The sequence below is a fragment of the Oppia nitens genome, unplaced genomic scaffold, assembly GCF_028296485.1.
Source record: "Oppia nitens isolate AA-2021 unplaced genomic scaffold, nextdenovo-longstitch-racon4-pilon3 scaffold17_pilon_pilon_pilon, whole genome shotgun sequence".
NCBI classification, from domain to species: domain Eukaryota; kingdom Metazoa; phylum Arthropoda; class Arachnida; order Sarcoptiformes; family Oppiidae; genus Oppia; species Oppia nitens.
This window is the reverse complement of record NW_026533196.1, coordinates 878,508-904,250: the sequence shown is the minus strand read 5'-3', so window position 1 is coordinate 904,250 and position 25,743 is coordinate 878,508. Positions and strand designations below refer to the sequence as shown.

The 25,743-nt window shown below is 28.5% G+C and overlaps 7 protein-coding genes across 7 annotated transcripts; 3 read left to right on the top strand and 4 right to left on the bottom strand.

The window, feature by feature from the left end:
- Nucleotides 1-122: 122 nt before the first annotated feature.
- On the bottom strand, nt 123-5,793 carry LOC128965650 (rho GTPase-activating protein 44-like). The gene is made up of 8 exons (XM_054312390.1): nt 5,299-5,793; nt 3,437-3,670; nt 2,617-2,929; nt 2,411-2,561; nt 2,023-2,341; nt 1,673-1,879; nt 1,524-1,603; nt 123-1,463 (listed from the first exon to the last, which is right to left on the bottom strand). Exons 1-8 carry the CDS (start codon nt 5,349-5,351, stop codon nt 340-342), a joined length of 2,481 nt encoding a protein of 826 aa, XP_054168365.1. The 5' UTR covers nt 5,352-5,793; the 3' UTR covers nt 123-339.
- A 1,339-nt stretch (nt 5,794-7,132) lies between these two features.
- Nucleotides 7,133-8,735, bottom strand: LOC128965291 (actin-3). Its single transcript, XM_054311941.1, has 2 exons — nt 8,460-8,735; nt 7,133-8,393 (listed from the first exon to the last, which is right to left on the bottom strand). Exons 1-2 carry the CDS (start codon nt 8,583-8,585, stop codon nt 7,389-7,391), a joined length of 1,131 nt encoding a protein of 376 aa, XP_054167916.1. The 5' UTR covers nt 8,586-8,735; the 3' UTR covers nt 7,133-7,388.
- Nucleotides 8,736-12,045: 3,310 nt separating this feature from the next.
- On the top strand, nt 12,046-13,152 carry LOC128965609 (uncharacterized). Its single transcript, XM_054312334.1, has 3 exons — nt 12,046-12,451; nt 12,508-12,597; nt 12,673-13,152. The coding sequence occupies exons 1-3, from the start codon at nt 12,429-12,431 to the stop codon at nt 12,965-12,967; spliced, it is 408 nt and encodes a 135-aa protein (XP_054168309.1). The 5' UTR covers nt 12,046-12,428; the 3' UTR covers nt 12,968-13,152.
- Nucleotides 13,153-13,218: 66 nt separating this feature from the next.
- Nucleotides 13,219-14,235, bottom strand: LOC128965608 (PHD finger protein 10-like). The gene has a single exon (XM_054312333.1). The coding sequence runs from the start codon at nt 14,172-14,174 to the stop codon at nt 13,224-13,226; it is 951 nt and encodes a 316-aa protein (XP_054168308.1). The 5' UTR covers nt 14,175-14,235; the 3' UTR covers nt 13,219-13,223.
- A 30-nt stretch (nt 14,236-14,265) lies between these two features.
- Nucleotides 14,266-15,961, bottom strand: LOC128965607 (protein pelota-like). Its single transcript, XM_054312332.1, has 6 exons — nt 15,797-15,961; nt 15,166-15,725; nt 14,944-15,105; nt 14,687-14,879; nt 14,512-14,618; nt 14,266-14,426 (listed from the first exon to the last, which is right to left on the bottom strand). Exons 1-6 carry the CDS (start codon nt 15,835-15,837, stop codon nt 14,332-14,334), a joined length of 1,158 nt encoding a protein of 385 aa, XP_054168307.1. The 5' UTR covers nt 15,838-15,961; the 3' UTR covers nt 14,266-14,331.
- A 260-nt stretch (nt 15,962-16,221) lies between these two features.
- On the top strand, nt 16,222-17,058 carry LOC128965441 (methylated-DNA--protein-cysteine methyltransferase-like). Its single transcript, XM_054312138.1, has 2 exons — nt 16,222-16,683; nt 16,742-17,058. The coding sequence occupies exons 1-2, from the start codon at nt 16,389-16,391 to the stop codon at nt 17,008-17,010; spliced, it is 564 nt and encodes a 187-aa protein (XP_054168113.1). The 5' UTR covers nt 16,222-16,388; the 3' UTR covers nt 17,011-17,058.
- A 472-nt stretch (nt 17,059-17,530) lies between these two features.
- LOC128965504 (DNA polymerase subunit gamma-2, mitochondrial-like) lies at nt 17,531-19,179 on the top strand. Its single transcript, XM_054312210.1, has 8 exons — nt 17,531-17,646; nt 17,713-17,813; nt 17,947-18,061; nt 18,127-18,235; nt 18,313-18,573; nt 18,638-18,810; nt 18,898-18,994; nt 19,093-19,179. Exons 1-8 carry the CDS (start codon nt 17,531-17,533, stop codon nt 19,177-19,179), a joined length of 1,059 nt encoding a protein of 352 aa, XP_054168185.1.
- Nucleotides 19,180-25,743: the final 6,564 nt, after the last annotated feature.

Sequence of the window (25,743 nt, the reverse complement as noted above, 5' to 3'; positions counted from 1 at the left end):
TAACTTTATGTGAGACTTTATAATATATTATTTAATTAAAAATATTTTGAATCAACTGATTTTTAATTTCAAAAATGATCCGATAATGAGATATATATATATATATATATATTTCATATAATAATATGGACTAGATTTTGCATAATAGTAAATATTATAAAATGATTAAATCCCTTAGTTTTAAAACATAATTAAAAAGGCACTGAAAGGCAATTTATAAGTTAATATAGTATTAAAAAAGCATTAAAATATCAATACTTTTTAAGTATATTAAAATGTAAATAATGCACATAAATATCATTATTATTAATAATGTATTAAAAAACAATTGTTTCAAAGTTATAGATAAGTGTTTTCAGAGGATGCGGCGATTTTCGGCTTATTTGGTGGCAATGGTCTCATTTGTGTGCGTGGCTTAGGCTGTATAGATTGAGTGGTTAAGGGATCGTTGGATGCTTTTATGGGTAAAGTAGTTTCACTAGTTGTGAATGTAGGTGTCGGTGGACTGGAATCAGACTTAAAATCAATCAGATGAGTGTCGTCACTACTTGACTGCGACTGAAGCTCTGGATCTATAGTTTTGTCGACTAAATTTGCAGGTGAGTGAGCTCTGGGAGGTTTTATTGGTATAATTTTAACTTTTAATTGTGAATTAACTTTGAACTTAACGTTCGTAACATTATTGTTGTCTTCAATATCAGAGGCCGAGTCGTCTACAAAAGCAATGCAATCGGTCTCTGGATCAACACTTTTGATTCTCAAAGATTCCACAGAAGAGCTGTCATTAATTTCAATATCATTTTGTTTTTCGACTTCAATATCAATCAAATCATTAAAAGGATACAATGACTTTGAAATGAACTCAATTTTAGACTCACTTTCGGCTGATTTATCTTCAAACAGTTGTTTATCACCGATAAGATTGGGTTCATTTAAACATTCAAGAGATCGTTCTTTAATTTTATTATCACATGACCTCTGAGGTCGCTCTGGTGGAGGAACTGATGGCCTTTCATGTATTGAATGCGGTCTTTCAGAGGTATTTCTTGTGGGCACAGATGGTGGCGGAACGTTAGGCTTTTCTATCACTTTATTTCTCAGTTGAATATTTGTTGAAACCTTTTTATCATTACTGACTGAGTTGTTTGTTAGTCTTTTAGTTGGTCTGTCTAAAGAAGCCGTTGAATAAATCACAGATGTATTTGAATCACAACTCTCTGCGAAACTAATTTCATTATTTATTGTATTTTCTGTTTCTGAATCAAAACTTTTTAAGGAATCTGAAGACTTGTTCCCATTAATAGAAGAAACTCTTTCAAGAGGTCTAACAGGAGGAGCGGGCGCTTGTTTTTTGTTAGATCGATGACTTTGTTGCGCTTTTGAGGAATAGTTATCTCCAAAATAAGTATTATCTCCATTCGTAAGTCTGTCTCCAGGAATGGCAAATGTGACAAAATTAAGATCTAAACAAATAAAACAAATTTATTTATTTACAGCGGTTTAGTTATGTATCATTTGATTACCTCCAGGAAAAAACCAATCACAATATTGAATTAATGCATCCAATATCAAACTGTGATGACTGGCAGCCGTCATATTTACACTAATAATCAAATATAAATTATTTAAGATAATCAATAAGATTTGCTTAAATATAAATTAAATAACTGACTCAAATTGTTGTCCATTTTGTGGCGGCCATATAAGACTGGGTGATATAGCTATAGCTAAGTTTTGCGCCGACATCTTATTTGACTCGCAATTATTGGAAATTTTTGATAAAAACTTTACTAAATATCGCAAATTATCAAAATGTGCTTTTGGTAGTCGATTGCAGACTTGCCACAGAGCTTGTAGTCGACCATCAGAGTCATTGACTCTGTTAATAATATCCAAATCAAATTATACATTCAATAATTGTATTAATTATAAATAATAATAATAATAATAATAATAATAATAATAATAATAATAATAATAATAATAATAATAATAATAATAATAATAATAATAATAGCATACTTTGCAGCATTGATCCAATCATTATAAAGACTATATGTAAGAAGTGGTTCTGGAAATTCTCTAAGATATGACTTGAGAGTACCGGCAATCGTATGGGTGTCGCGAATGTATTCTTCGAAGTCGACAAATCCGGCATCGAATCCATTCTTTAATTTTTTAACTTTGGAAGTACTGCCGGGAATGCGGAACAATCCTTCTTCAGACAAATTATTCAATAGCCATCCGACACACGTTTCGATGACAACTGAGATCTCACGCTTTGTTACGCGCAGGTGTTCGCCAAGTGCTGTACCAAACACTGGCTTTTGTGAATTATCATCTAATTGTCAAAAAAATTAATTGTCGTTAAAACTATTTATGTATTTCAAACTATATAAGTGAGACTCACTAATGACTTTTTCAATGACAGGCAAATAGATTTGCATTAATTCTTGCATTTTCTTATGATAGTTGGCTTCAATCTTAAATAAATTGAGAAATATGTGTGCATATTGTGATTCATTGCTTAATAAAGCAAACATTTCTGCCGCATAATTATCCTAAAAACAAAAACAGATTATTATTTTGTAAGAAAACATTAAAGATAATCATTACTCTGGTTTGATCCACTTTAATGCTTGAATCTTCAAGTTCTTTACGAAGAGACTCAGCTTTTTGTGCCGACGACAGGGCAGACCCGCCGGCGTATTGTTGCGACAATTTAAGTGCCGTTTGGTATTTAATTCGGTAGTTATCCATATCTGTTGTGGCTTTTGTTAAATGTTTCTTTGCTTTGTTAACAACAGGTATCTCCACTTCCATGGCTTTAGTTAATTGATTCAGACATTGCTTTTCAACATCTAATTCATAGTTCAGTAACTCTTTTGAAGCTAAACTCTGAAGTTTTGAACACTCGCTTAATGTTAACCTAAAAAACATAATTATAATAGATATTTAATTAATCCAAATAACAAAATACAATAATTTCCAATTGATTTATAATTATTCTATTAATAGCTATTAAATAATATAAAAATAATAAATAACAACAAATGAGTCATTTCTAAAAATAAATATTATTTAATACTAAAGTGAATTGAATTATTTGTATTACATTCAAACTAAATTTATTCAAACTATTGAGTTATGAAATTACTAATTAAACAAATCTTAATTTTTCAATAATATTTTTTAAATCTTCGCACTAAATAATTTTAATATTAATAAAATTTTATCAGAATTTAGAAATTATATATAAAATAATTTTTATTAAATTTTTAATTATCAATAACTATAAAAAAGAGTAAATGCTTTAAAAGGATGTATAATGTAATGAATACATACATCCTTTTGTCATTCATTAAGTCTACAAATAAAATAATTGTCTAACAATTGAAACAAAACTTTATAAAAATACAAGTATAGAGTGACTCACCCGAGGACAGAGTCAGTACCCAATTGTTCGGCCAATTCAGTGAAGCACTGGTAGAGTTGCATTTGAGGCATCTTTTTGAGGCGTTTCTCTGCAGACAACGAGTCGACACCCGTTCCCGTTGTCTGAAGACATGACGTGATTTTCTTTTCACTGTTAAGACACGTCTGTTTGATTAAGTCAACCCTTTTTTCAGCAGTTATCAGGTCTTCATTTAATACTTCACTTTTGTCTCCACTATAACAACCAAATTAATATTTTTATATACATTTAGTTATAATTAAATCTAAAATAGTATTTATTGAATTGAATGTCAGTTTCCAACTTAACAATAGAAAGGAAAAGGAAATTAAATTTATGTTTATTTATGTTTAAATTGTTTTGTCAAAAGTATTGTCATTTAAATGATAAAAATATATTTAAATATCATTTCCAACACATAATGTTAATATATAAAAAATTATATATATGATATATAAAGGAATATATATATAAACTTATATATAATAAAATACTGTATTAACTAAATTTATATTTATTTGTCCTTCAATAATTAAAAAATTAATACTAGTAATTAGATTATTTACATTTTATATAATTTTTAAAAAATGAAATTTTTCATTACTTTACTAATTATTTTTAAAACTAAAAAAATCAAAAAATATTTTGCCAAAAAGAAAAGAAAATTATATCATTAAAAAAATGATTAATCCAATCAACAACAAAATTAATACATTATAACAATAAGCACTTTTAATAGGCTTAGTATATGATTAAAAAAAAACTATGAAAGTCTCAGAAATTATTGGTTTATAAAATTGACATTAGATTTGCCGGAAATGGTATTCAAATATTTATAGGAAACTAATTGATCGCATCGTTGATAGAGCGGATCCATTGCAGACCAAGAGTTGAATAGCTCTTCTTTGAGAGTTTATGTCTAATTTTAATTATATACATAAATATTATTATATAAACTATATTTTTCAATACAGTATTAGTTTATTAAATGTTTGCAAATAAAAGTCAATAATGTGTTGGAGTTGTCGACAATTTAAGGCAAATGTTTCTCAAGTTTTTGTATTTATTATGAATTATTAAAATATTTTCATAAAGTTATAACTAATCAATTGTTTTTCATTAAATTTGGAGGCATTCAATCAATTCATCAAAATATTATATTAAAAAAATATTTAAAATCAAATGTTTGGGCAAATAGTCATCAAATGATTGATTAGATGTTTTTCATTGTAAACATTGATATGAAAGTTATGGCAAAAAATTGTTATTTATTTGAGGATCGCATTGCAGTCATTGATATAATACATGACTAATGTTTAGCTAACAAATAATTTGTTTAATCATTAACTTTGAGAGTTTAAAACCTTTTTAAAAATTATAATAAAGTAATGTTTATAAATGACAAATAAATAATGAGTTATCATTGAAATCATTAAAGCATATAAAACACATTAAATAACCAGTGATTACAACAACTTTTAAATATATTCAAAGCTATTAATCAATAAATGTTTTCAAGTTATCAAACAATCATTTTATTTATATTAATATAAAAAATATTGCCATAAAAGTTGAATTTTATGGTATAATTGAAAACACGTTCAATAAAATCAATGTTTAGTTTCAATCAAATGATTTGATAAAAATATTTTTAATGTAAACATAAAAAGACATTTAATATTAAAATACATATAACTTATTGAAAACAATTAAAGTATTTGATATTTAAATGACATTTAAAGCAAAACACTAACAAATAGCCACTAAATGATAACAAAATGATTAGTCAAATGATTGTCAAAATCATTTGGTCAGTTAAGAAGTGGTAACAAATCAATACAAACCGCGAGAGGTTTATGTGAACAAAGTCTTTGATATTTAGAAACTGTTTCTTCATTTCGATGGATCACAAGTTGAAAAATGGACACAAAGTGATGATAATTGATATAAACAGTAATGTTTTGGTCACAATTGGTGTGCCATTAGTGCACAATCACCACAAACTCATGTCTTTGATTAAGACAACAATCACAGTCACATCAATAATAGTCAGACATATTGTCAAACACAGTGTTAAAGCAATAATCAAGTCTTCAATGTATTGCACCCATAGATCTCATGTGACGTAACCAATGGTGTCATCACAACACATACCAGTCCTACACTGACTATGCAAACACCTGTACCTCTCGATACCTCCCAGTGCTCGATGAGTGGCTCATTGGCTCTAACATTGTCTGATAGCTCTTACTTTCGATGATTTACAAGAAGTGTCTAATGAGGTATCAATGATAGCAAATGTTGGCTTATATTCAACAACACGTTGTCATTACTTTCTTATTACTGGTTATTACAAAACTTATAACACTATTAATACAATAAATTTTTTATTTAAAAAAAACTTAAGTCTAAACTTAAGAAATTAATTATGTTTAATATTTTAAGCTTAGTTAACAATAATTATGATATAATTAAGTTTAATAATATAAGTTAAATATAGCCATAAATCTAAACTTAATTATGATATATCAAAATATAATTTATACCTATATTTTTGACTTATAAATAATGTTTAAATACTATGACATAAACTTATAATAAATGCAAATATGATCTCATTTACGGTAAGTGTGTGTTTAGTAGCCAATGACTCACTTTATGGTAAACTTCATATTGAGATCATATTCACAAATAAGTTTGGATTACAATTGCAATTAATAGTGTCGTGTAGTTTGTGGGACAGTTGGGTTGGTATTGCTTATCATATATTTTTGTTTAGTTATAATTATAATTATTGTTTTATCATCTGAAAAATTATATACATTATAAATCTACTGTACTTATTATAACTTTACTTTACAGTAATATGGTTTATATTTAATTTTGTATAAAAGTTGGAATTTTGTAAAATACTTTATGATAATTGTATCACAAGTGGCAAAAGTAAATTTATATTATTGTTTTACTTTTTATATTCATAAAAAATGCAGAATAACCTATAATAACCTTTTTTAAACAAATTTATAGTTAAAGCCAATTCACAAATGATTCACAATATATAATTTGATAGAAATTATTATCATTTGAAAATATCATTGATTTAATCGATTGCATAATAATATAATAATAAGGGATCGATAATAGGGAGAGGGCTGTGGGTTCACTGGTTATACAATAATTATTATTTTAATATCAATAAACTTGATCTAGCTTATTTTTATTTGTTATACTGTATTTATATAGTCAATCATTTTTGAATTATTAAATAATTAAACCAAATGTGATGAAGACATGTATGGGACAAACCATTTATAATATCTCCCAATTCGGTGATTAATGATTAACGCCCTATATTTGTCATTATTTAACTATTATTTTAATTAATATTACTAACTTGTAATACATGTATATTTTATAATTCAACATAAATGACATTTTTTACTATACAGTAAACTAATTTTTATGTCGATTAACTAACCATGATCATTTATTTAATGCTAACTTAAGATGCATTAACTCAACAAATAATTGTTTTGACACTTTTATAGCACCATTTTTAGAGTAAATGTTATATTTAAAACATAAGCCAAATCAACGATGCAATCAATCTATTTGTAACGATAATTAACATATTTGCAAACAATATATTGTATTATAATATCGGTATATCATTACATAAAAAAATAACGCTTTATTTAATGAATTTACAAAATATTAACAAAACTTTGGTTCAAAGATTTGTATACAAAGTTATCATTTCTTTGGAATAATAAAAACAAATAAAAAGATGAAAATAGATATAATTTGAATAATGAATTGTGAAGATTTGTTAAAGTGATTAAAACAATTATAAGACTTGTAAATAATTATTATAAATAATTCCGAATAGTATATCAATTTGACATTAAAAGACGTTACATATTATTGGAAATGTTTAGAAGCACTTCCTGTGGACAATGGAAGGGCCGGACTCGTCATACTCTTGCTTAGAGATCCACATCTGTTGGAATGTTGACAGTGAGGCCAGGATTGAGCCTCCGATCCAAACGGAGTATTTGCGTTCAGGCGGTGCTATAATCTTGATCTTCATAGTACTCGGTGCCAGTGCTGTGATCTCTTTCTGCATTCTGTCTGCAATTCCCGGATACATTGTAGTGCCGCCGGACAACACGGTATTGGCGTATAAATCTTTACGGATATCGACGTCACACTTCATAATAGAGTTATAAGTAGTCTCATGAATACCGCTCGACTCCATTCCCAAGAATGAAGGCTGGAATAGAGCTTCGGGACAACGGAAGCGCTCGTTTCCTATGGTAATCACCTGTCCGTCAGGCAATTCATAAGACTTTTCGAGTGATGAAGAAGAGGAAGCCGTTGCCATCTCCTGCTCGAAATCAAGAGCTACGTAACACAACTTCTCTTTAATGTCGCGAACTATTTCTCGCTCAGCAGTTGTTGTGAATGAATAGCCTCTTTCAGTCAGAATTTTCATCAGATAATCAGTTAAGTCACGACCGGCTAAATCAAGACGTAAGATGGCGTGTGGCAGTGCATAGCCTTCATAGATGGGTACAGTATGTGACACACCGTCACCGCTGTCCAGTACAATACCAGTGGTACGACCCGACGCGTACAGCGATAGTACGGCTTGAATGGCCACATACATGGCTGGAGTGTTGAACGTCTCAAACATAATTTGTGTCATCTTTTCTCTGTTTGCTTTTGGGTTAAGTGGAGCTTCAGTGAGAAGGACCGGATGTTCTTCGGGTGCGACTCTCAATTCATTATAGAAGGTGTGGTGCCATATCTTCTCCATATCGTCCCAATTGGTCACAATCCCGTGTTCAATCGGGTACTTCAATGTCAATATACCTCTCTTAGACTGGGCCTCATCGCCGACATACGAGTCCTTCTGACCCATTCCTACCATAACTCCCTATAAATGCAATTAAATATTAGTTAAAAACATTTTGCAAATCAAATTAATAATGCAATCAATTACCTGATGTCGGGGTCGGCCGACAATGGATGGGAAGACAGCTCTCGGGGCGTCATCGCCGGCGAAACCAGCCTTACACATACCCGACCCATTGTCAATCACAAGTGCTGCCACATCATCGTCACACATATTGATAGATTGGATCAGTTAAATGATATCAATAAACAATAAATTAAATAATAAATCAATTATTTATAACTCTTTTCACTTAAATGTTTGAAACGAGTGTTAACTTCAACTCAACTGTTGTTCAAATTTATACAACTTTTTACTCAAACTTATCAATACTTATCAATAGTAATGGATATCAATGACGACTCAGTCGATTGCAAAGTGGGTCACAATTTAAACACTCTTTCAATGACTAATTCAAACACAAAATGGTTATAAAAATGTAGTCTTTTTATGACGTATTTGATGGACAAGTGGTATATTATGATTGGCTGATAATAAGTGTATTCAATGGTGACGTTTAACGTTCAAACTTTATGCCCATATTTGGTAATAATTTTCTATTAAAACTTCCTCTCAATGTATTACTCATCGAAACATTCCTACCATTCCTGTCATTACAACTAATATTACGCTAAACTATACTATAGTATACTCTATGATAGCTTACGGGTAATACCATTATATAGACATACCTTTTGTCTATATGTTTATGTAATCCCCAGAAAACTAGTCTCACTATCACTGAATTAAACATAAATTAATTTCATTAAACTTTTTTTATTCACTAAAATCTTATATCAAATGCTTTTTTTGATCACAAACTCTGAATTTGGGTTTTGAAAAGTTTTTTATAACAAAGTTTTCAATCAAAACACGTTTAATACCTTATAAGTCAATGTTTGACTTCAATTAATATACAAATTGTTGTTTAAATATTTTGATTAATTAAATTAGAGGACATTTATGTTTATATTACTATAAATGGTTTCAAACTAATAATGTCTGGGCTTTTGTTGTGTTAATTAGTGTATAAATATTTTTTTCAAATTTAATTATATAATCATATCTAAAAAAATATCTACTTTATGTTGATTAATGTATTTTTAATATTTAAATTGAAGTTTATCTAAAAAATAACAATTTATTAATTATTATTATTATTAAATATGCAAATTACTGGAAAAATACAATAACATGAAAAATATTCAAACGTTGATATCTTATGTTTAGTTAATTGGTTTGCAAATTGTCGAGTAATTCATGAATTTGTCGTAAAAAGTGCTTATAATATGAAACCAATTCTTAATAAATATATATTTTTATATTTGATTTCTCAGGTATTGAAGGAATTTAATCAAAATTGACTCCAAATAAGTGCAATAATATATATTTTTTGAAATACTGTACTTATGTTATCACAATTACAAATTGCAATTATAATAAGTTAATAAATAATATGATAAATTGTTTAACAAAATGTTTGAATAAAAGTCTGCATTTAAAATCATTTTATTATTTATTAAAAATTAGATAATTTATTAACAATTTAAGAAACTGTTAATAAATGATTGATTAAATTGACAGTATTTTCATTATATAGTATTAATTTAGTATTATTGCATAAATACCTTATTAGTATAACATTATATAATACAATACATGTATTATATGATAGTATATACAGTATATTTATAAACTAAATAATTTAAATTATATTAACAAATACTGTACTTATTTGTCAATTTTTATATACAATGCAAAATCAATACTTAGTCAATGTACCAGTATTTGTATCGTAATAACCATAATTGTAATTTTAAATTTATGTATGATATCTATCTATTTGTTAACGCCTTTTAAGTTATTTTCAGTATGATTTTATTAATTAAAAATTTTTACAAAATAGTAATATATATTTGAGATTTGAAAATATTGAAAATTGGGTTAAAAGAAGATCACTAATTGAACTCATTTTTTATAAACAACTAAATTAGGCTTTAAGTGAACCGTAGTTATGAATTATGAGTTAATTTTATTTATATTTAAAAAAATACAATTGTCATTAATTTTAATGGTTTAAATGTATAATTATTGAAATGATTATGATTAGTTTATCATTTTAACTTATTGATAGAATTTTTATTTAATTAAAACAATTGCTAAATATTATTTCAATAATTTTTTATATATTTGACTGTTTTATACTATATATGGGAATAATTTTAGTTCATTAGATATGAAGTCATCAAAATTTATATTTTAAGTATTACTGCATTGTTATCACAAAAACAACTTCAATTGTAATGTAAATAAATGATAACAATAAGCCTTGTATTACATTTTATTTTAAGATAAGATATATTAAATACAGTGTAGACATAGTTTATAAATGTTAACTTTTCAATCAGTTTAAATTACATTTTAATATATTAATGAGTAGTTTAAATGATTGCATATTTCAATAAATTCATTGTTTAAAATTTAATGATTTTAAAAAATAAGCAATTGCAAATTATTAAAAATAGCTTAAAATATATTATGTATTAGCAAATAATATTTGCTAATAAAATTTTAAATATTTTATGATCAAGGAAGTTTAAAAATGTTTTTATCAATTTAAATTTTTAAATAAAAAATTGTCAGTTAATTATTTTACATAATATCACATTTAAAATATGAATATTTCAAAATATTTGAATTGTCTAAAAAATAATCAAATAGAGTATATAATTATTACTTAATGAGTTCATTGTAATTGTTATTTTCAAATTGGCATTCATATCATAGTAGACCTAAAAGTGTGCTCTAAATTAAAATTGACTTATATTACTATCAAATCTAAGTTTATTATTATATTTTTTTTATTTTAATTTATTATTTTAAAAAACAACATAAAATAGAATTTATAGATATTTTTGTGTATGACTGATAACATTAGATAAATTAATATATAGAATCTGAAAATTGTACATGCTTAAAGTTTCAAATAATTACATTTATAATTAGTTTTGTTATAATTATAAAATTTGTTTAAAAAATTGTTAAAAAATGTTTTATAAAATATTTACAATAACATTATTATTAGTTTTTTATAGAAATATAAAATGTCATCACATTATATCTAAACGATACACACTATCATAATTGTCATAAAGTTTATATCAATACTGTATAAAAATAAATTTAGTTTATAAATTATAATTGAAGTAATCATTAGTTTATATTAATATTAATAATTTTATTTATCTCATAGTTTATTACATTATACATGTATATGAAAATAAAACTTTTCAATTTGTCTCAATTAATAATAATGATATAAATTTAAATCCAATTAATAACATTGACTTTTATTTGATCGTCAATTTTGAAAAATTATCGGTATTTTGTTATAATTGAATAAAAACTGATTTATTTATATTATGATTAAATATATATTATATATTTAAAGTTTATAAATAGATATAATATATCCTAATCTATGTTCAAAATTAAGCAAACTTTCACACATATAAATCCAATCCATTAATAATAATATTAATTATTTGAAAATATTTTGTACAAAATTTGATTGAATTGTTAGTCAATGCGAGACATCTATGAATTGAAAGCAACACTTAAATAACAAACAGTGACTAACAGTGACTGCGCTTTACTATTGAGTGATAAGACTTGAATTGCAGACAACTATTAGTTTACTTAAAGATTACAACAATTAATAAAATATTTATATAATTATTGTATTGATTTGAAGTTCAATTCACGCATTAATAATAATTAATGATTTGATTTGATTTGAATTAATTTATTGAATTGTTTAACATATTGTGGTGTCTTTTGTCCCACATTTAAGTCTTGATTTTAATTGCAAATTCATTACATTTGTTGATAATTGTGAAGTGATTTTAATCATACATTTGGTTGAATTTGATGGCAAATATTGTGTCCACAAAATAGTTTAACATTTAGTTTGAATCACTATTTGATATATAGTTTGGGAATTGAATCGATTGGACGATGACTTTAACCAATATATCGAGGTTTGTCTTGTTTTTCAAATCAATTGATCCATTTATATGACTGTTTATACGGACAGAAAGCGTGAAAGAAGTCATGAAGACTACAACGACTACATTCCGGTCACTAAACGTATGAATAACTTACACATTGATGTCGTGTCTGACGGGTTTGTAATTCAAATGATTGATTACATCAAAAATTGGTTGATTTCAATGCTATTTATTTTATTATCAATAATTAGTGCCAACAACTTGTCTGATGCTTTAAATTGTTATCACATGACGGGATCAGATGCTATAAATTCAATACAAACTAACAATCACTGCCAGCAACCACACCACCGACAATGTCTCGGTCATAGTACGGGTGTTAATGACGGACATATCTATGTAGACAATTGTGTCGCCTATTATTGCACCACTTATTCACCAGAATTGGACTTAAATTCAAATCCAATATATTATGAGTCAAATCGTATACTATTTGAGGCACATCTTCATCGTCTTCAACGAATGTCAAACATTAGGAAATCTTAAGATATTTGAATAATTGTTAAGACATTAAAAGTGTTTTATTTTTTCTGGTTATTTATTTTTCTAAATGTCAAAACAATTATTTCAAAATATAGACAAATGTTTTTAAGTGCTTTGTTTAAGGTATATAAAAATGTTAGCAAATTAACGATTCATTGTATTAAAACTTTAATTGAATGACTAATCGATAAACAAAACAAATGAATAATTTGTAAATAAATCTTAAATATCGATAAATATTATAATTGATGTCATGTTTTTAAGAATTAGATCTTTGTTTTCGTGAGCGATAACAGGCGTGACATAAAACCTGATGCCTTGTCATAGTCTCGCCATTAGGACTGACTATTTTGATGACCTCATGTTGCCATTGGGCGCCTTTTTGAGAGACCGGTGCCGGACTTTTAGCACCGCATTGGGCACAGTTGGCACACAAAAGGCAAACCCAACGGCCGTGCGGTATAGTCTTGAGTCCGACACAAAAGGTATGGTATCCGCGGTCGCATTTGTCGCAAAACATCATACGGTCCTCATCGTGAGGTTGTCCACAATGGACACACGTTTTACAGTCCATACACTGCCACGGATATAGACGTATGGCACCAATCATTTCATCGGTAAATTCAAGACACGATGGGTGACCACTATTATCACAATCTGAACAATGAAGAAGTTCCTGATTTTTCATTGTTTTGCACACTTTGCAGACAGCGTTCACTTTGGTATCTCTTTGTCGCTCCAATTGCGGAGGACTACAGTCATCGCTATCGGAACTATCGTCGTCCACATCTTCATGTCCGTCACGACCACTACAACGACTACAAGAGCTTTCGTCGTCGGAACCAATGTCTGAACCAATTTCCGATTCAGAATTGCTGGCTGTGCCCGTCTGAAGAAGTGGTGGCAAAGTGTTGGCATCACTGATGGGTCCATAGAGTACGGTATTCAACGGAAAATACTTCAATTCTTGTGATGAATACTTGAGATACCAATCCTGATAGTGATTGTGGAAGAGTGCGACCGGATATCTACCGATTCGTCTAGTGTTTCGTCGGAGACTCTTATTGTTGAGACCCAACCCTAACGGTTGGTTAATAGTATAGGTCTGCAAATCGATGCAAACTTTTCTGTCTTCTCTTCGCTCGGCATTTAATTGTCGGTTATATTCAGTCACAGACTTCATAGCCTTCTTCAGCCACTGTTCTGCCATTTTGGTCACTAATACACACAAAACACTATATATAGACACAAATTACGTCAAACAATACAAACTTTATTGACAAATATAATTCATTTATTAATAAAAAATAAATAGTTTTATATAAATTAAATAAACTTTTAATTATTTATTTATTTATTTATTATCGTTAGTCTTCATCACTGGAACTATCATCCGGTTCGTCGTCCAACTCTTGCATTGGAAATCTAAGAATAGCTGCCACTCCTGTCAACTGATCCAACTCTAAATATATTGTATTTATAATAAAATGATTGTAACATTCAATTACAGTATATTGTAATCATTAAAGAAATGGTAAGTCACTTACGTTCACCAGATATATGCAAACTTGAGAAAAGTCTAACTTCTCCGCCATTATCTTTCACACTATCAACTAATAACACGAATCGCTTCCGATCGGCAATATTTGAACATCTTTTATATAATACAATAAACAAATTACCGACAAATAACAACACAATAAAATAATTAATAATATGTACCTAAAAAGTTTGTCTGAAATAAGTAGTGTTTCAATTGCCTGACATTCGTTAGCTTTTTCCACATGTTTTATACCATAAAAGGCTTTTGACGGTTCATTTTGAAGTGTTGTGTAAAATGTCTGCAATGTCTTCACCTCAGAAGCAGCCTTAGTGTCGGCCAAACGCGACTGAAGAAGAGGATCTGAAAGTACTTCTGTATGAATAAAACAAACAATTGTTACAATAATTGTTGTCAATGTGTTTCCAAATATCTAAACCTTTAAGAGAATGCTTAAAACCAGATGAAGAGTGGCATAAAACAAACTTATTCTTGTTTTCCAATAAGACTTTAATATCATTTTTGACGGCCATTTGACACATATATTCAAAGAACTGGTCCTTAACAAAGCCAGGACTCGCCAAAAGTATACACTTAACGACTAAATTATATTAAACATTAAAAACAATATACGGATTGTAAAACCAATTTTTGAACTCACTTTCAAAATTCATGTGTCTTAGCAATCCTTGACTGATGGCCTCAAAGAACTTCTGAAGACCTTTTTCGTGTTGAGCACAAAAAGATTTTCGCTTTCGAGGAATATTAACGTCAATCTTAGCCCTGATTAATGTCATACTGGGTGTCACTAAACAGATATGTGCTAATCCCGGTTGCATTATAACAGCTCCCAAATCAGCACTTTGTGTCGGATCACAGGCCAGTTCCAGTCTGTCCAATGCTATACTATCCCAATAGGCTTTAGACAATGTAAACTTACGGTTCAATTCAATGTCCAATGTATGGTATTGACCCATCTTTACGTATTGATTCTCAACAATATTTTTGCCTTTAACTCTAATAACAGATCCTTGAGTGTCGTATTCAACCGATTCAATACATATTGTTAATGTTGTCCGAACTCTATTACTTCCAGTGGTTCCGGTTGCCGACTCTATCGTCACTTTCCTAAAAGTAGTTGCCTTCAAATTGTCTCCTTCTTGGATCAGATTATATATATGCCACATGTCTTCGTTGTCATCGGGAATGAGGACAACTCTCCTGAAGAGTTGACCATTTAATTATTGATTCAAATTTCAATAAAAATTATAATCAATGTATTGATGTCATACCCACTGCACTCTTTGGTCATGTATTTGGACAACAATTTCATTATAACCGATGATGTCTTCAAATGTCTTCAAATGACGCAAAATATACAAAACATATGCAAAACATTTAGTATTTCACAGTCAATGCCAATGTCAGGGACTGTCTCTTAATTGTGTTCACACTATTGGCGCTTATTTTTAAAATCATTTAAATATATTATTATTATTATGTCATTGATTTAATTATCATAATTTTCATTCAAGCATTTATCACAAAAAATGTTAATTTTATGAATTTAAATAAATTAATAAAATGTTTATATAATTTAGGTATCACTGTATTGTATGGTAAGTGCAATGCATTACATATTAAATACCCTATTATTGTTGATATACTGTAAAGTACTGTACATTACTATACAGTATAATAGTGTTGTGTTATTCATAGCATTTCATTGCGTAATGTAATCGTTGAGTGACTTATAATAAACAAAGAGTTTTATAGTTTTGTTTGACTTTTAATTGTTTTTTAAACACTTTATTTAATTTTGAATATCATTTGATAACTAATATAACAAATCAATTGCTTATTAAAAGACTATTGTCTATAGATATGGGAGTCGTGTTTGAGATGAAAAGTTGCGAAAATCAACAAACGGTGTCATTTGAAAGTCCGATCGGAACTATTAAAGTGACTCTTTGTTTGTTTGGTTTGCATCGACTATCACTTGTCGATCATTTAGTTATTCCCAACAAACAAATAAAAGTTAAACTAATGGCAAAAGATGTCATAACAGATGAGTTGATCGATAAACTCAATGAATGGTTGTCCGCATATTTTGAATGTCGTGACCAACAGTTGGATACAAAACAGCTGACATTGTGTCCAATATTCACTAGTAGTACCCGTAAGACCCGTAACCGACTTTATGACTACTTATTTTAATATTAAAAATATTTTTAAAGCCGAGTTTTATCGTAAAGTTTGGTTACTGCTCAAGAATAACGTGAAATTTGGTCAAACAATTAGTTACAGTGATTTGGCCGCCGAAACGGGAAGTCCGGGAGCCAGTCGTGCCGTTGGATCGGCTATGAAGTCCAATCCAATACCTCTTGTAGTTCCCTGTCATCGAGTCATTAGGAAAGACGGATCATTTGGTCACTATTCCGCCGGTTCGGGACATGCATTGAAAGAGTGGCTCTTAAATCATGAGATGAATACTTCAAACAATTAGTCATAATTTAGATATTAATTTTGTTTGCTTTCATTTTATCATTTTATTCAGTGAATGTTTTTTTTATATAATCAATAATTGTATGTAATTTTAGTATAAATAATATGTTAATTATTGTGATTTATATATTTATAACTTTTTACTGTATCATATTGAATGTACAGTATGTAAATTTGGTGTTTTATATTTATATATATATATATATATGTATAAGTGATATATATTTAAATAAATAATTTCAAATATAAAATATATTTAAATTTAAAAATATTAGCATGGTCAATCTGTAATATCATGTTAGTATAATTTGAATGTATATTTTTATATACTGTATAATTTTTATGTCATTGTATTGCATTGTTAGTCAACATATGTCAATCACGTGACTAACACATGTTATTGTGTTTATAATTTTTTGAATAACACATACAAACATCAAACTACTATTAATTATATAAATTCAATGTTTAGCTATTGATATAAACAATTGTCACCATAAAGATCATGTTATCTTTGAAAAATGAGTCTCAAAAAAATATTATCACTGAAAAAATATCCATTTATTCAACAAATAAACGGATCAAATGTATTGACTCCTCTTTCACAACAAATTAAACAAAACATTGCAATTGAATGGTTTGTATTTTAATTGAAATAATATTAATATATATTTTAAATATAATTTATGCTAATTATTGATAGGATTAAAAACATCAGTCGTTTACCATCTGTTGAGATATTTGTCACACCTTTTAACTCATACACTGAACCCATAGTCAACACTCACACCAATTCATTGAAAGGTTTTACTATTTGTGATATAATATTAATTAAAATAAAATTCAAACATTAATATTATATTTATTTAATTACTTTCTTTAATTTATACTTAATTTAAAAAAAAAAATATTTCTTTTATATTTCAAAAAATAAAAGCAATTTTAGATAATTATAGTAAACATTACAGAGTTTGGAGTGAAGGCAGCACTCAATCAATTGGTGTAATTCAACAGTTTGTTTGTTGTAATGATAATCATTTAAATTCATTTATGTAAGACTGATATCTTATAAAATATATTAATTATAATTTATATTAATAATTATTATATTTTATAGTAATACAAACACAAATGTTTGTTTAGGATTTGCACTTTTTTGTCAAAAACATGAAAGCCTTTATTGGTTTCAAAAACTTCAGGGAAATCAATATCAATGGTTTAGAAATGTTTGTATTAAATATTATTAATTTAAATTTAATAAACATGTTTTATTAAAATTACAATTTTATTAAATTTTTTATAGTTATCGAAATTTCCTTTAAAATCAAAATTTTGTTGTGAACTTCAAGAAAGTGATAGCAAATGGGTTTTAAATTATAAAACACAAGACATGAATTTGCAATTGCTATCAATGAAGTACTTTAGTAATTCATCGGTTGAAACAACTCTAGGACTTACCGATTGTCACGTTATTTCATGTAATGTCTATTTGGATAATACTTTGTTATCAATTATTAGCGATTCATATACCGATAAAGTTTACAAAACTGGTAAACCAAAGAAAGTAAATAACATAATATGATATATCATTTATAATAGACATGTAATTAAAATTTTCAATACACTAGAAAATGAAATTTGATACATCATTGGCACCGTTTAAAGTTGGGTTTACTTTTAGAGATAGTGTTAAACAAAACGGCATACTTAAAGATTTAGCAGAATATCTCATTGAATCACTTAAATTGTTTAATATATCAATCCTACCATTTACACCAAATAAGTTAATTTCAATTGAAAGGTGAGTTATTATAATATATTTTTATTTTAAATTATTATTAATTTCAATTAGACTATAATTTAATGTTTTTAAATTTTAAAAAATAAGTTGTGATGAATTGGGAATTCCCTACACTGTTATTCTCGACGATGAAAGCATTGAAAAAGGTGTGGTTGGCCTCAGAAATAGAGACACAGACACTGAGGTTTGGCTTTTTATTTTACCGTACATTTCAAATGTAGTTTTTTATTATATGATATGATATTTTAACATAAGTTATGATAAAAATATAATTATTATTAGGAAAGCGTTCACATATCACGATTTCAACAGACATTATGTCTATATCTTAATGTCATTCATCCGTCAAGTATTCGTAATAAATATTAACTAATTTATATAGAATTAAATAGTATTTTAAGGTTTATATAAAAATAATTTTTATATTTAATAAAATTTATAAAAAAAAATTAAATAAATAAATTATGTGCACATTAAGATTACTTAGTTATTGTTTGAGTCTCAAATTGATATTTATATATTTGATTTATACTATAAGTGATTTAATGATATTTTATGTTTATATAAGATTGAATTAGTATTGAACACAAATGGTTGGATCATTGGGAAGACCACAACCAATGATTCGTGAATCAAATGCCAATTTAACGGGACATTCAAATGATTGTAACGTAAATTTGTTTATATGTTTGTCCCAAAAGCACTCGTAGTATTTGTTGCAATCAAACGGGTGTTGAAAAAGTCCGGCCCGAGTGCAGGCAGACTCTGGAATAGATGCGTCCGTTAGATTCCGGAGACCGGGATATGTATTGGTTATTGTTTGTATATTTTGGACTTTTGTGGGCAATGTTGTGATCATTGGTTTTTCACGACTTTGATTGCTATCATTGGTCACAACAGAACCAATTTCTGGTTCGTCTTCATATTCAATATCTTTGTTGACATTATTTTCCACTTTAGTCTCAATTGGTTCTATAAAAAGTATATAATTTAATTAGTTTTTATGACATAAGAGTTGTTTTAAATGATATGAATACCTTCAACAATGGGTTGAATTGGTTGTATAGTTTCGTAGTGATAGACTTCGGTTATCATTTGGGGTTTCACTTTGTTTCGCTCTTCGTTTACTTTAATGACTGGTTTGACACCATTTCTAAAGCCATATCTGGTATCGTGTGATTCAACCATTTTATTAACATTTGTATAATGAGTTTGTTTGATATCTTCTTTATTATCATCTAAATAGACAACTTTAACATCAGTTTGTCCCGAGATATCGATTTGATGAGTGGGTTGTTTCCTATTGATAGGTACTTCGGGAACATTTTGATCATTTCCTCCGTTAACAATATACACCTGTATTTGTGGTTTTTCTTCTTGAGATTTAAATCTTTGTATTTCAATAGGATTTTCGGTTGGAATATCAAACTTAATGTCTTCAGTTGTTTTCGGCCTTTTTGTTGTTGTTGTTGTTGTCGTCGTTGTGGTTGTTCTTCTTGCAAATGATGGTCGTCTCGCTCTTACAGTTGATCTGATAGTTGGTGGTAAAGGTGTTGTAGTAGTTATAGTTGTGCCCTGACTTTCTGTTGTACTTAATTTAGTTGTTGCTGTTGTTGTTGTTGTTGTTTCAGTAGATGCAGAAGTTTGCTCTTTAGTTAGTTTATTGCTTTCATAAAAATCATACCAATTATTTGCTGTCAAGTTTGGTGTTTCGAGTTGTGATTGATATGTGTTTAATGGTTGTTGAATATTATTAGTCGGGAATCCATAACCAGATTGTAACGGATAATATGGATTAAATTGTATTTGAGGATATTGTGGTACCGGAGGTGGGTATAAGTTTACTGGTGCTGGATATGCGGGAACAACTTGTTGATACCACGGCAATGAATTTTGAGGCCAAGACATGCCATTTGTGTGATTACTGATTGGATAGAGAGGAATGTGCTCTAAAATGACCGAAGATTGTGATGTAGTCGACATCGGAGTTGTTGTTTCGGGAGTTTCCGTTGAACTAATAGTTGGTTGACTCCATTGATTTTGTGCAATTAATTTCTGAATTGAGTCATAAATAGATGCTTGAAGTGGTAATTTTGAGTAATCTAATCCATGCATTGGGAAGATATGCTCGGCTCCGGATGATGTCTCATATGTTACTGGTTTTACTGGTGATGCTGTTGTCGAGTCTTGTTTTGAGAATTGATTTAAATTATCATTATTGATGACCTGATAGGTCGGTAAATTGGGATAAACTGGTTGCGAATATGGAGAAGACTGAAGCCATTCGTTCTTTACTTTCTGAACAATTGATTGAAAGATCTCAGACTTGGGTCGAGGAATCTCAAACTTGATGACAACCGGTGGTTGGGTTACGTTAAACGATACCATATTAGGAATCGATTCATATAATACTGGTTTAGGTGTAGTTTGGCTTTTAGGTACCAAAGCTACCAATGTTTTAGAGGTTTCGGTTTCCAAGTTATAGAGCTTTCCATCAGTTTTCTTAAATATCTCATGAATTGGTTTTGATTTATCTGTATTGTTAAGAATGTTGTGCTCATTGTTAAGCATAAGCATAATATATTCTTCATTTAATTGTGGGCTTTCTGTAGACACTGAAGAAGGAGCTGTAAATATAACTCGAGGTCTGGCCGTTGTTTTCTCTATGTCTGACACAAAACTTGGGAATAAATTTGGATATTCTTTAGTAATTTGATCAATATTTGAGTGCTTGTGATCATTGGAGTAATCATCAGAAACGGGAACTATTAATAGTTGTGATTTTTCCTGTTGTTTGTAATTATTAACTAAATCTTCGTGTAATTTAACTTTATTTTTATTTCTGATTTCTTGAGCAGAATTTGATTTTATAATAGGTTTTACTTTATTGTGATTTAATCGTTGATTTGTTGGATAACGACTGGCATATTGTTCATTAATAGAGGCCGAAGTGTCCAATTGATCCTTTGTTTTCTTGTTATTATTTTGTGAATATTCTTTAACTTTTTGTTTTTGATTTATAACTCTATTTCTTTCAATTGGTTTTGGCATTTCATTTGCAACAAAAGTTTTTTGGCGATTTGACACAACAATTGGTTGGCTAATTGGTTGACTGTCCTTTGATGAATGGCTTCTAATTTTTGTTGATTCAAAATCGGGAATAACAGGCAAATTAGGTATGGGTTGTGAATTGATGTCTAATTCATGAGTTTGTGGGAATCTAATAGAGTGCGGTTCCACACCTGATGATGGTTTGTCAGTAAATCTAATAGTTTGTTGCACTGGTTTTACTGGTCGTTGATTTGTTTTTGATATTATTTGTGATTTTATTTGCGGGATATTATGTTGAATAGGTTGCTGTTGTTGATGAATGTGTTGCTGTTGTTGATGAATGTGTTGCTGTTGTTGATGAATGGGTTGTTGTTGTTGATGAATGTGTTGTTGTTGATGATGGATGGGTTGTCGTTGTTGTTGATGAATAGGTTCTGACATTTGAATGGTTTGTTTTAAGTCATTATTATCAGACATTTGATGAAATGGTTTTTTACTATTTTTGATTTGTTGTGATTCTTGTATATAATCATTTTGTGGATTTATATTTGGTCTATTAATTTGAATGGGTTTTTGTAAAACTTGTTTAGGCAATGATTGTATTGGTATTGATGGCTGTAGTTGTTGTTTCTGATGAATATTATGAATATGTTGTTCATTTGGTACTCTATTTTTTGGTAAAATTTCCGGTATTTTATAAGATTCTGCAGAGAATTTAAGCCATTCTTGCATTTCGATGTTATCCTTATTTTTGTTAAACTCATCTAAATTAGGATTTTTTTTGTTTAAATTAGGTTTTTGAGTGATTGTAAGTTTTTGGTCTTTATTGGTATTAACTTTGATCTCTTTATTAGGATTGTTAGCGAAGTGAATGGTATGGATCTGACTCTTTGAGTCGCTTTCAGAAAGAGAGTACTTGAATGAGTCTAATAGTTTAGAGTCGATATTATGAAAACTAATTTGTCCGTTGTTTTGGTGATCTATTATTTGTTTATTTCTTTCATTTAAATTAGTAGTATATTGTTTTTGTTTGATATCCTTATTTTGATCGATGGGTTGTTTTATTTTATCTAAATTTAACATTTGAGGTGATATATGAAGAATTTCTTGATGACTGCTAATTCCTGACAAATGTTTTGCGAGATTTGCTTTATTATTGTTATTATTATTATTATATTTGTTTGATAGAGGAATTGATGGCAAATTAGATGGTTTCATATAAGGAGGTATTTCAATATTTTCTAGTGTTTCGATGACTACTGGAGTGTCACCGATTGGGAAATGAAATGATGACTTAATTGGAGAGTTGTTAGCATTTAATATACTCTCGGGTTTTCGCAACCCTTTAATTGGCAACTCTTTAGTTATATGTCTGATAGCATTTGATGGCATTCCAAGAGGTTCTCTTGATTTTTCTCTATTCTTATTTTTATTACTTCTCAGAGGAATTATATCATGAAGTTTTTGGACAGTTTTGGTAATACTTGATAAGTGAAATAAATCACTGGGATCTTGAAATGGTAACTGATTCGATGGTTTCCTATTTTTTGCATGAATTGAACCTAATTGTGTCATTTGTGACTGTCCTCTCATTTTATTTCTGTAAGCATCTGGTCTTATCTCAAGAATCGGAATACTAACTAATGGGTCGCCGATGAATGGCATTTGAGGTTTTGGTAATATATTTTTATTTTTGTCATTTGAGTCACGATTTGGTCGCTTTCTGTGAAGTTTTGGTATATAATCGTTGACTCGAGAGAACCAACCATTTGGTGTCTCATCATTTCTGGACTGAATTTTGGTCTTAAACCACATCGACTTAAATCTATTACTCAAATCTCCGATTAATTTAGTCATATATATTGAAATCTTCTTAAATCTCGAACCACTAGTTTTATCTGTGTTTTGATTTTGGACCGGAAGTTCACTCATTATAGGATACGCAGAGTCGACGTCAATATAATCAGATCTTTCTTGAAATTTATCATTAGATTCATCTATTGAATCTATATTTCCAATATTTTGATTGAGTAATTCCGGTAAATCTTTGATGACTTGATCTTCAGGATCAATAGGGCCACAACCCCTGACCAGCCATTTCCAGTTACATAATAGCTTTTCTTCATCAAATCCAAGATTAAATGGACATTTCATTTGATAGGGTTGTAAATACATTTTCCCGAAATTAGAGCAGTAAAAGAAGTTTTCGCAATCTTCCGGGTCTTGAAAGTAACCATAACTGGGACATACAAATCTCTTTTTTGGAGTCGTTATGATTTCTCCCGAACCAAGACATGGTGGTGACCAAGACGGCCAATTGCACAGCTCATACCTTTCGTCAAAAATCAATCCAAACGGACAATTATATACAAATTTTTCGGGTTTATCGTCAATTTGATTCAATTTAACGCATCGATAAAATTTGGAGCAATCGTTGGGATGTTTTATATATCCAGAATGAGAACACATTAACTCATCTTCTAATTCTTCATTGACTACTCTCTCAACGTTTCCATATTTTTCAATGACGGCTACGAAAGAGCTGTCACTTATATTTTTGATGTCAGTATTATAATTATAATAATTAATATTATCAGTTGGTTGTAATAATACACTTCTAATAGATTGCAATAATGGAAAAGATCCGTAACCACACTTTCCGGAGTAGTCATCATCATTAAGATGCCAAAGAGCAACGCCTCCCAATTGTCTCAATACTGCATATTTGGTCTAAAATGTGTATAAATTTTATTAAACTATCAATTTTTTTAGAGACATTTAATATATAAATACTTTCAGTTTAATACTAATTTCATCATCAAATCCAATCCATTTATCTTTATTGTAAATATAAGGTGCCGTTAAATCTTTTTCTCTAACGAGAGTCCAATTAATATTGTCTCTAACGGCACATATCTTTTGTAGAAAAAATAATATTAATTTGTCTAACAATTTGAATTAAATGGTTAATTGTGAATACCTTTGCATGCGATATAATAATCTCTTCATTATTCCAAGAAGTAGCGGGTGATCCCGGATCAGTCTCAGATGTATTCAACAATTTACTGAGTGTTCCGTGTGATGGCATACCTATAACCAACTGTTCTTGAGGTAAACCCAATGCTAAAACTAAATCTATTAACGAATCCTATTAAATAAAATATTAAATTTTTAGTATTTGTAAATTTATTTGTTTTTAATTTAAATTCTATAATAATATTTTTGGTTATTTAAACTAAATCTAGACTATGAAAATAAAAAACTATGAATACTGTATAATCAATGTATTGTACTGTATATACAAAAAATTTCTATTTATAAAATATCATAAATATTAAAATTTTGTATTTATTGCTAAAAATGTGCAATTTATTACATATTTGGTTTAAGTTTATAATAAATGATACATTAAATAGTTTGAAGCAAAATAATAATATTATTAACAATGACTGAATATTATTAAAATAATGGATAAACAAAAACACAATCGCGAGTGAATTACCATATTTTCCATATCAGTCAAACCATGAAGTTTTGAGGGATGGGTCACTGTTTGTGGCTTTACTTCAAAATTGAAAGCAGGAATGTTAACAAAATCCACTGACCTATTGAAACATAAATAATTGTTTTGTTAACAAAAAATATATTGAATTTAAAAAAAATGGTTTAATACTTATAAATCTCAGAGAAGTCATAATAATCGGCCAAATCTCTGGCATATTTCGATGTAGTTATTGTTAATAAGTATGGATTTTCATCATTTATAGGTTTTAATTCATCACTTAATATCTAAAATTAAATATTTATTAGTTTTTTGTATATATATATGCAAATAATAAGTTATGATTACTCTGAGCACTGATAAGAGGGTTTGTCTTTTAG

Excerpts from the sequence above, each read along its gene's own strand:
- LOC128965650 (XM_054312390.1), bottom strand. The coding sequence starts at position 5,351 with ATGAAGAAACAGTTTCTAAATATCAAAGACTTTGTTCACATAAACCTC. Across the intron at positions 3,671-5,298 it reads GTTCACATAAACCTCTCGCG|TGGAGACAAAAGTGAAGTAT; the intron begins GTTTGTATTGAT and ends TGGTTGTTATAG. Across the intron at positions 1,880-2,022 it reads GATTGGATCAATGCTGCAAA|AGTCAATGACTCTGATGGTC; the intron begins GTATGCTATTAT and ends TATTATTAACAG.
- LOC128965291 (XM_054311941.1), bottom strand. The coding sequence starts at position 8,585 with ATGTGTGACGATGATGTGGCAGCACTTGTGATTGACAATGGGTCGGGT. Across the intron at positions 8,394-8,459 it reads TCGGCCGACCCCGACATCAG|GGAGTTATGGTAGGAATGGG; the intron begins GTAATTGATTGC and ends TTGCATTTATAG.
- LOC128965609 (XM_054312334.1), top strand. The coding sequence starts at position 12,429 with ATGACTTTAACCAATATATCGAG. Across the intron at positions 12,452-12,507 it reads ACTTTAACCAATATATCGAG|AAAGCGTGAAAGAAGTCATG; the intron begins GTTTGTCTTGTT and ends TTATACGGACAG. Across the intron at positions 12,598-12,672 it reads ATTGATGTCGTGTCTGACGG|TGCCAACAACTTGTCTGATG; the intron begins GTTTGTAATTCA and ends ATCAATAATTAG.
- LOC128965608 (XM_054312333.1), bottom strand. The coding sequence starts at position 14,174 with ATGGCAGAACAGTGGCTGAAGAAGGCTATGAAGTCTGTGACTGAATAT.
- LOC128965607 (XM_054312332.1), bottom strand. The coding sequence starts at position 15,837 with ATGAAATTGTTGTCCAAATACATGACCAAAGAGTGCAGTGG. Across the intron at positions 15,106-15,165 it reads AAGACACATGAATTTTGAAA|TCGTTAAGTGTATACTTTTG; the intron begins GTGAGTTCAAAA and ends AATATAATTTAG. Across the intron at positions 14,427-14,511 it reads TTTGCATATATCTGGTGAAC|AGTTGGATCAGTTGACAGGA; the intron begins GTAAGTGACTTA and ends CAATATATTTAG.
- LOC128965441 (XM_054312138.1), top strand. The coding sequence starts at position 16,389 with ATGGGAGTCGTGTTTGAGATGAAAAGTTGCGAAAATCAACAAACGGTG. Across the intron at positions 16,684-16,741 it reads AATATTCACTAGTAGTACCC|CCGAGTTTTATCGTAAAGTT; the intron begins GTAAGACCCGTA and ends ATATTTTTAAAG.
- LOC128965504 (XM_054312210.1), top strand. The coding sequence starts at position 17,531 with ATGAGTCTCAAAAAAATATTATCACTGAAAAAATATCCATTTATTCAA. Across the intron at positions 18,236-18,312 it reads AATATCAATGGTTTAGAAAT|TTATCGAAATTTCCTTTAAA; the intron begins GTTTGTATTAAA and ends AATTTTTTATAG. Across the intron at positions 18,995-19,092 it reads ATAGAGACACAGACACTGAG|GAAAGCGTTCACATATCACG; the intron begins GTTTGGCTTTTT and ends AATTATTATTAG.